General features: G+C 32.2%; 2 protein-coding genes across 2 annotated transcripts; both read right to left on the reverse strand.

The window, feature by feature from the left end:
* Nucleotides 1-4734: 4734 nt before the first annotated feature.
* LOC108772895 (uncharacterized) lies at nt 4735-5153 on the reverse strand. Its single transcript, XM_018538540.1, has one exon. The coding sequence runs from the start codon at nt 5088-5090 to the stop codon at nt 4872-4874; it is 219 nt and encodes a 72-aa protein (XP_018394042.1). The 5' UTR covers nt 5091-5153; the 3' UTR covers nt 4735-4871.
* On the reverse strand, nt 5144-9521 carry mRpL53 (mitochondrial ribosomal protein L53). The gene is made up of 4 exons (XM_018538539.1): nt 9313-9521; nt 6221-6330; nt 5464-5709; nt 5144-5219 (listed from the first exon to the last, which is right to left on the reverse strand). The coding sequence occupies exons 1-3, from the start codon at nt 9456-9458 to the stop codon at nt 5495-5497; spliced, it is 471 nt and encodes a 156-aa protein (XP_018394041.1). The 5' UTR covers nt 9459-9521; the 3' UTR covers nt 5144-5219; nt 5464-5494.
* Between the last annotated feature and the right edge of the window lie 780 nt (nt 9522-10301).

A 10301-nucleotide genomic window follows, 5' to 3' on the forward strand; every position in this document is an offset into this window, starting at 1 on the left:
TTCATGAGAAACGACAATCTTATTTGTATATATTTTATCCACATAGAAAAATATTATGTACGCAAATAATTACTCATTTCGAGTATCTTAGAAGTTTATGTATATTTTCTATTTGCAAATTTTTAAGTTCATTTTGAATCCTCTAGAGTAAGTTTGTAATATTTCAATGAAGATTATTACATTAAAACAAATTCGATCTATTTATTATATAAAGTCGTTTCTTCGATAAATTTTATATTTTTTAAAACAAAATAAATTCTTGTTTTGAATACATATAAATTTTTCTAAAATTTATAATATTTATTATAAATATTTTAAGATCATTATCAAGAAAATATTCTGTGTTAAAGATAACCATTTACTTACAAGGAAAAAATAAATTGCATAATCACATTTCTCAGCGATAGAATGATATTTTTTTATGTGTGTCCAGGCGGTGGATAAAGCTCTGCGATATACGAACAACGGCCGCAAAAGTATCGCTGCGTCGCGACGTTTCGTCTCATTAAACTTCCGTATCCGTTTCAAGGGCAACATACGTTCAAACTAGCACATGATATGGAGTTTGTCTATTGCGAGGAACCATTCGATTCACTAAAATCAAAACGACTTGGTTACCTATGTAGACACATGAGAATTTAACATTTTCTTCTTATTTCGACGTTTGACGTTGATTCTCACATTTCTACATTTGAACCACATGTGTTGCATAGCATAGTATTGCGTTATATATGTACAGTACATACACATTAGGTGTATATCGATTATACTATGTTTGGAGTAACATGATGCAATCTGTTACGAAACATCTTGTCTAATGTATATACCGCAATTTTCTTATTCTATAGCTGGAACTCGTTTTCGTACTGTATAAAGTGTATCACGATAAAAAGGTCCAGTTTACTAAAGTGAAATTGATCGTAAATGAATATTTTGAACGAGAGGAACTAAATTGTGCATCGAATAATCCGTGTAAGTCGGCAAGTAAATGGAGAAGCGCATCACTACTTGTTCAAACGCACGGATTATTGATGAACGGTGCTCTCGGCTTTTGTCTTCATTCATAATGTTATCGCCAGTAGCGTGGTGAAAATAGCGTGGAGAAATGTCATTACTGTCCGTTGACAGTCGATGATTATTTCATGCCTAAGTATATTTTATTATTTTATATAAATATATAATAATTTATATAAATACATATATTTAGGCGTAATCATTATATACATACATATACATATATATAATATCACAGGTGTCTAGAACTTTGAGAGTAATCTTACTGCAGCGTAAAACTTCGTGAAAAATTAAGTAATAAAAATGCAAGCCATCTTTTTCTCGTAAAGTAGTCTTTTAAGTATAAACGTTTAAAGTTTGAGTAGTGATAAGTGTTGGTCGAAAAATTATCCGTCCATGTGACACACAATGTGCATGCAGTGACAATGTTTTGTTTAATACCTAACATCATTGCACGTACGTCACACGACAAATAACTTTTTGATCAACGCTTATGATTAGTCAAATTTTAAACGTTTATATTTAAAAAACTTATCTTATGGAAAAAAGTGGTTTGCACTTTTATTACATAATTTTGCACGAAGTTTCACACTACAGTAATATTACTCTCAAATTTCTGGACACCCTGTATGTATATATATGTATATATACACATACATATACAGATGTTTCTTTACGAATATCTTGTCTGTTAGAGTGTTACTTTTTTGCAAAAAAGGAGGATTGCATTTTTTTCACAAAAAAAAATACGATTATCTTATCTGTCGTTATTATCTCTTTGATATTAAATATTATCACAGATATGTGACAACAGTATGATTAGACGGAGTCAAATTAAAGTTATGAAAGAAATATCACGAGCGTTGTTATATCTGAAATTAGATTCAGATTCTCTCATTTGCATTCCCAAGGATTAAAAATAAATCTCCTTTATTTTTCATAATCTTCTTTAGATTTGTACGTAAGCTATAAATATTGAATTTATGTTCTTTTAAATATTTAAATAATACTCTGTATATAAATATAGAGCTTTACATTATTTTAAACAAATATTTAATCTTCCGTTTGCAACATATTTTTACTTCCTCTGTTTGCAATTTTTTATTCAGCACCAGTTTTTTTACTGATTTAGGCTCTAAAAAAAATCAAAGTTTTCAACGTCTCTGTTATATTACCAAATAATTTTTTAACTCAAATGTTAAAATATTTATTTATAATAATAAAAATTGAAATTTGAGCAAAAATAATTTAAGTTTGAAGTTTCGCTCATGTGAAGAAAGCAGAAGATTAATAAATAATGCTCTATATATTAGAGAGCTTTTCGTTATTTTAAATAAAAATTAAATTTTCTATATGAAAATTGAGATATTTACAGGGAGAAAAAAGAAAATGGGTTTAAAGAATCGCCACTACCTGCCCGCGTCTTTCCGGATCTCGCGACTAATCTCGCAAGTGCACCGTATTTCGATGAATGCTCGGTGACAAGTCTTGATGTGCGAATGTTCTTGCAGAGAATCGTGGTCACGTGTGCGGACATTGACGTCGGAGCAGCAACGAGGGATGCAATTTCCCGTGTTCGCGAGTGATAGCCGCGGCAGCACGGCTGCCGCGACCACGTAGTCTCGCGTGCACGCACGCAGGACAGAACAGTATATCGTCAGTGCATCGTCATCACCGTCTTCGTTGTCGTCGCTCCGTTGCGTGCGAACCGACCACCGAGAATGCCGGTGTGAAGTGAAGAACTACAAGCTTTACGAAAAACGCTTTACAATCCTTACATGTCGTAAATTTTATCTATCACCCCGAGGATACACGCAGAAACGAGGTGAGCGTGCCGAGTCCTTAAATAAGAAGAGTCTCTCATCGTTGGATTTGAAACCTCGACAGAATTTCGCCGAGTTCGATAAGTTCCCTAGACTATGAGACGCGCGAGAGTGATCTCTTGCAAATGTTTTCATGTACCGAATCACAAGATTCCTTTATCGTAGACGGAAATTGAACTCGTCGAGAATGTCACAGTTTCAATCCTACATCTTTTCTCTCATCGCCTCACTATTAACCCTTTCAAGACACTGATGATGGTTTATTTCGAAAAATGTTTGATATTTCTGGAAAATTAAATAGCAATTCTATCTGCTTGTTTTGCATAGAATCAACGGTTCGATTTATAATGTTTATAAATTTATTTGCTAAATTTATTTAAATAGCATTTCTCAAAATTGAAACTTATAGAAAAAATGTAAGTTGAAAAGTTAAAGAATTTTTTCCTCTTACTAAGGATTTTGTTCTGTTTATGTGACTAAAAGATTGCCTTGAAAGAGTTAAAGTTACTTTGTGCATTTGCAGCACAGATTGCCTTGTTTGCGCAGCTTTAATCTCCACGCACTTTGATGCTTTATTAATTTATATTTTGATATATTGCTTGATTTTCTTTGTATCTATTCTTCTTTTAGACACCATACGGGTTGCTTGAAATAGCTATTTGAAAATTATACTCTTCCAAATTCTGAATTCGGCATCCTTCATAAATTGTTAATTAAAGACAATTAACTTATTTAATGCTAATTGAGTTGAAATAGAGGTTGAGAATACAAATCAGGAATGAACCAAATGTTACTAAGAATGATAAAGAATCACTTTGGGATTATGGAATGTCGAGTCTGACGTATACGTACAGTTTATAGGATTGTTAAAATGGAAGCGAAAATGGAAGCCGGTATGTTTTAATATTTCCGTTCGCAATAAAATCATATTACATTACGATTTTATTATCGCAAGCATAAAACATGTCGCGCCTCGACACGTCTAACTCTGTGCGAGTTAATTGCGAAGTAAATTTGTTTAAGTAAAATCGCACGAGCGAACACAAATCTTTATATTCCAGCGATTATTTTTCACATACGTGCTGATTTCTTACTTTTAAGTCCGGTTTGAAATTTAGAGATGAAAGAGAAAAAGAAAAAGATCTATGTTGTAGAAAGAATATATGTCCGTAAAGACGATAGCGGGGTACAGTCAGAACAGACAAAGAATGAAAGGAACCAAATGCACACACATGGACGAGATAGAAGGAAACACAAGGCAGAAGAGATAGAGAAAGAGAAGAGAGGTGGGCAGAAGAAAGGAGAAGCAAAACTACTTGGCAAACTTGAGAAACGAGATTTGCACGAGTCTGCCGAAACTGCTCGTAGTTTGTTTGAGCAATATTTTTTGCGTTAATTTTTAATTTTGCTATTAATCACACGAGAACGTTTCAGAGCAATATAAAATTCATATTTGTCCAATATACTAGATATTAGTAGTAATGAGAATAAAAATTCGTATAAGAATTAAAAATATTCATGTGTGTGATTGAGTAAAAATATTAAATTTCTACAGAAATAATTGTACTGGGAACTAATAAGTAATATACAAAAAGAATAACTTTCTTTAAATTGTCACTGTAAATAAATAAAAAATAACCTAAAATTCATCATTCAAAAATCATAGTCAGTTGCTGACCAGTTCTTTAAGTTTTTAAATAAGTTTTGTTAAGAAACAAGACAAGTTGTTAGACTAGCTAAATATATAATTCCTAACTTAAACGACCAGACAATATTTTTTTAATAACATTTTATTATCAGCACAAACGATTTATGACATATTACATTTTTTTGGAAGTTGTACCTGTTCTTACAATAGTAATTAGCAAAGAATTTTTTCATTCTTATTATATGGTGTGAGTTTATATTAAATTTATATATTATACCTTTTATTGAAAGGTTTACATGATTGCGGTGCGCGAAAAAAATCATGAAGAAATGTAATTTGACGGGAAATACAAAACATCTTGCAAACTGAATTCGCTATACACGATCTTACTCAACAGGTTTTATAGTTATGAATCTCGAAAGAATAAATGCCACCAGAAAAGTACCTGCTACAAAACAAATGACGAAAACATACCAAGAGTCTTCGTCAAACACGTCGGTGAAGGCTGGAACATGATTGTAGAACATATCGAGAAGTTTTAAATGGTAATTTCTACTGTTTCCTATCATTTCATTCGTCGTTACGCTAACTTCCTTCCCGTGCATTTTAAATTAATAAAATTAGCGTTTTCATTTTTTACAATCGGTTTACTGCAATCTAATATTTTGATTGCACGAAATAAATTTCTTTATTATTTAATATAAATCTGACACCTTTTGGTGTTTAGTAAAATCCTGCAAGAATATAAACTATAATTATTAATATCTATATAGGCTTTTTTACAATATTTAAACAAGTATTAAATGTAATTCAGACAAAAAAAATAATTTACGCTACAGAAGATTAATTGCGATGTCATAAAATAGGATGAAAATCACGGCTACGTATCGAATACATTATTTAGAAATATTTTGTTTGAGTAGACTTCTGGAAAAACTTGTACATCGTGTAAACATAATTTGATATTTCATTTATTACCAATAAGCGGTCCAATAAGTCGCCAATGAAATTAAAGTAAATGATACACTCCTCTATGCTTCTTATATAATTTTTGTTTATGATGCGGCCGCGTTTTCTTCTTTTTCCTCTCTTCCAGGAGTGCTTGTTTAGCCTCAAGCTCAGCCGGATCGGGCGGAATCAGGCTAGTGATGTGCTTGTTGTAAAGTTGTAAAATGTTCAGGCTTGTTAAAAGGGCCGTTTTTAACACCACTTTTTCACCTGACTCTGAAAAAATAAACAAGCCAGGTGTGACCTACTTGTTTGTATCTGTGCGAAATTATGGGGAAAAGATATATATAAAAGAAAAAATCTAGACGAAATAATTTAGATAAATAACTGCGATATTAACTCCGATTTATTAGCGCGGAATAGAACTTTGAGTATACGGACGATTTCATAAAGATTTAGGTCCAGTTTCACAACTTATGGTTAATTCTTAACCGAGATTTAACTTATTCTTTATCTCTTTCTAATTTTACAATTACAATTAGAAAGAGACGAGAAATAAGTTGAACCCCGGTTAAGAGTTAACTGTGAGTTGTAAAACTGGGCCTTATTGAATAAGAAAGCAATTTAATCACACATCTTATGCATCTTTCTTTTCGTATTCCTTTTTTAATATTTTTCCGCTTTGTACGATACGAACACTCACATGAATGAATTGAGCTATAGCGATATGCACTGAAACGTAAACAATGACGTGAACAATTCTCCATATTTTTGTTATTATACTCACGAAGATTGAACGTGATGATTGGCTCGGAACGATCACACACATCTGTTTTTAATGAGCACTGCGGGTTCGTTGCACGAATTTTCGGAGCGCTAATGTAAAATAGAAAATCTCTGCAAATAAAAACATTATGCATGTTATTATTTCACGTGTTGATCTGTAAGAAAGTCTAATCTGTACAATGCTTTTTAAGGTTGTAGAAATTAAATTTTTCATCGCTTAATCTACGTTTTGTTTTTTTTTTCTCTTATTTTTCCTTTTTGGCAATCTTGTTTCGCAATTTCATAGTAAAACATGATTTGCTGATATTACTTCCCCGTTGTGTGTCTCAATGTGTGTACCGTTTCTTTCACAGGCAAAATGGCACAAATGGAGCAGCAATTACCGCTTCCAATGCCAGATTTAAGTACCCTTCGTATAACTACAGCCGTTTCCATGCTCGGCAAAGCATATGGATGTGGCCAATGTAATGGTAAGTTACATTCGTTTTAAATGAATAATTAAAAGAGAAACATTATTATGAAGCGGGAGAAAAGTCCGCGTATATTCATTTTTTAAAAATATGTTTCTGATTGTACACAAATCTGTATGACAAGAGGGAGATAACAATAGATTATTCATTTTTCTCAATTTTCGCAAAAGTGACTAAATCAATTAAAAGCTCTCTTAAAATTAAATATGATGTCTCGTAGATATATTCCGATGCTTATGTTTATGGATTGTGTATCAGCAATTTGATTTAATTATCAATCAAAATCGATGTAAACTAGTCTAATTAAAAAGAATAGATGCATACACGAGCGCGTAAGATAGTTGAAATAAATATAGGAGCATTGTATTCGCACATTGTAATCAAAGTAACTCAAAGCTTTATTTAGACGACCTGCAATTTGCGTAAAATTTAGAAGATAATTTTATTTAATATAATAAAATTATTTTAAAATTATAATAGATTAATTTGATTTAATACTTAATTATTTACTACATTTATTACATAAATGTAATTTAATATTAATGAAATTAAATTCGTATATATACGCGAAAAGTATTTGAAAAAGAACTCAAAATATTTAAAATACTAAATACTAACATTTAAAATATTCAATTACAATAAATTATTGATTATTTCATTTTATAATAAAATTAATATTTATTATTGTATAATTAAATTTTTTTATGTTACTTACGTAATTTAATATTAATGAAATTAAATTTATGTGTATATATGCACGTGACAAGCGTTTAAAGACAAAACAAGACATAATATAAAATATTTAAAATATACACGTGATCAAAACATACTATTATAAATTGTGGATAGGATTCTATTTGATTCTACCTTCTTCCGAAGTTCGACTGGAATTATAGATAGATCGTCTAAAAGGCGGGTTTTTCTCGTGATTCAATATATGAAATGGGAATTCACGTCATCGCGCAAACATCGTGTCAGTGTCGAACGCACCAAACGCCATGATTGTAGGCAAACGTCAAAGTCGCTATTGCGGAATCATGATGGGGTAGGACGGAGAAGGGAGAGGAGGAAGGTTTTCGTTTTCTCCTATTCTTTATTACCTGTTAACGCGGATTATCCGAGCGACAACAGGGCAGCTAGAAAGACCTCGTGAATCTTTGGAACTGCTTCTAGCAACGTTCTTGACTAGCAACGCACACACGATCGAGACACGCTTCTATAAATAGGGAGGGCTGCGCATATCGTCTGCTAACCTGGCGCCGAGGGGTGCGCGTGCGTGGGGATGACGTCGTCGAGTACCAACCTGACTCGCGGGTTGGTGGTGGTTGATCGTTATTGAAGAGGATTGGATAGAGTGGAGGTGCGCGTGCGATCAAAACTATATGTCGAATCTGATGCCTCATTACGTTTCTATTTTTTTCATAAAAATATATGTTTAAAATAAAATGTCATTTTAATATACTTAAATGTAATTAATAAGAATGTGTTACATTGGCTACAATCTGTAAAGCGGTATATATACGTGTATATTTTGCAGTATATATATAGCATGAACTACATTTCATGCAAAGAACAATTTTGCTGAAATATTTGAAAATTTCGCTAAAGGGCAGATATAAAAGTAACTTGGTTTTTTTTTTTTCATAGAAAGATTTCTAGTTATAAATTTTTAGATATTTTGGCAAAACTGTTATATTGATAAATGTGGCATTATAGACTCACAAGATAGCGCTGATAGTAGGGTACGCGAAAATATATTTCATTTATGAGGACCTTTCGTTCTATCTAATCCTCTTTAATCGTTATTGGGATATCGAAGGGTGACTTCGACTAATCTTCGTCATTTCTGATTAACTTATCAAACGGTACCGTTTTGTTATCATGAGGAAAATTATTGAATTTTTTGTTTCGACACACGGAATAGCAATACTGTCAGTTAAATTAATCGAACTGTCGCCAAAATCGGCTTAATGAATCTATTTCTATTAATGTACAATTTCGGTTTAGTTTATTTTTTATTCTTATTTCATCCTTTTCTTCTAAGAATCAAAAAAGGTGAAGAGTAAATTAAATTAAAATTAAATTATATTAATAGAAAATATGTATGTATGTCTCTGGGAAAGAAGACATGATCCTGCTCGAAACTGTACATTTATTCCTATTCTTCGCGATTAGAATAAAATGTTATTTGAAAAGATCAATATATAACTCGCAAAACTTTCTTATTTTTATTTTCGAAATTTCGTGCATCCAACCGTATCAAAGTATATTGCATAAAAAATGGTACAACGGCAGCGTTTAGTACAATGTTTATTTTGCAATTATTGAAAGTTTCCTTCGTGCTTATGGAATTGTATTTTTAGATTTAGAGGAACAGACCTCAGCGAAATAAACTTCCAAAAGTTGCAGAATAAACGCAGCCAGTTATACGAAAAACTCGATTATATTTACAAACTTCCCGCTCGACTTTTTACAAAGAAATTATGCAAACGTGTTTTCCTGAAAATTAAAAAAAAAATAAGTAGACACATGTCTCGCGCGCGGAACCCCGTTTCGATAATTCCCGCGCAATCGTAAGAATCGTGATGCGCGTCCGCCGCGCGGCCAACTTCAGGAGACTAACCTCGTCTGCTTGGACTGACGGTCGAACGGATCGAAACGGATGTCAATCTTGTTAACGGGCATTAGATTGACGCGCCGCAGCTGCTTTACGATCAAGCTCGTTATCCCGCCGGGGCGTTTGATGGCCCCGGAAAAACTAATCGACATCTTGAAGTCGCGACGTGAATACGATACTCGTAAACGCGACACACAATACTTGACGCAGTGGCGCTCGCGGCGTCACTGCCCGGAACTTGCCGCGCCAATGTTGCCACCATTGCGGCCGAACTCTGCGGCAGATTCGGCAGGTTGGCAACGGATCGATCTTGCACAACGCCGAACGCCCGTCGTGATCATCGATGTATTCTGATATTTTTTTTTCTTTTTTTTTCTTATTTTATCGATTATTATTTGTAAAAGTTTTTTATTTACAAATGATAATGTAAAGGACTTTATTCGTGTAATAGTATTTGCTATCAATATAGGGATATCATGTGAGTTTATGAAATGTATTACAATTATTAAATAAAAAAACATAGTACTGATGATGCGATAAAAAATTGATAATTTAATATGCAAGCAGCATATTAAATTATCAATATTTACTTTTACTTGTGCATCCTGTGCAATATGTGATGTAATATGGAAATTATTTGTTTTTATTAATTTATATCTCAAGTCATTAAAGTCAGCATACTAGCTGCAAACTTCGTTTACAATCATTAAAAACTTGATTTTTGTGATTTTTCTATTATTTAAATAGTTAAATCATTGCACTCAATAAAAAAGGATTTTTTTTATTATACTTGTTTATTGTACTTATTAAAGTACAGTAGAGTCAAACCCATCAAACTTTCTTTTCTAGCAGTATTTATATTATTTTAATATTTATGAAATTACTTAATTTTATAATTTTATATATTAATTAATTATAAAATTAGTTAATGTACATTCATAGAAACGTGAGCATAGTTAATAATGGTTTAGTCGTAGGTACAGTTCTTCCAGGTC

Source organism: Cyphomyrmex costatus, unplaced genomic scaffold (assembly GCF_001594065.2).
Source record: "Cyphomyrmex costatus isolate MS0001 unplaced genomic scaffold, Ccosl1.0 scaffold193, whole genome shotgun sequence".
Classification (NCBI taxonomy): domain Eukaryota; kingdom Metazoa; phylum Arthropoda; class Insecta; order Hymenoptera; family Formicidae; genus Cyphomyrmex; species Cyphomyrmex costatus.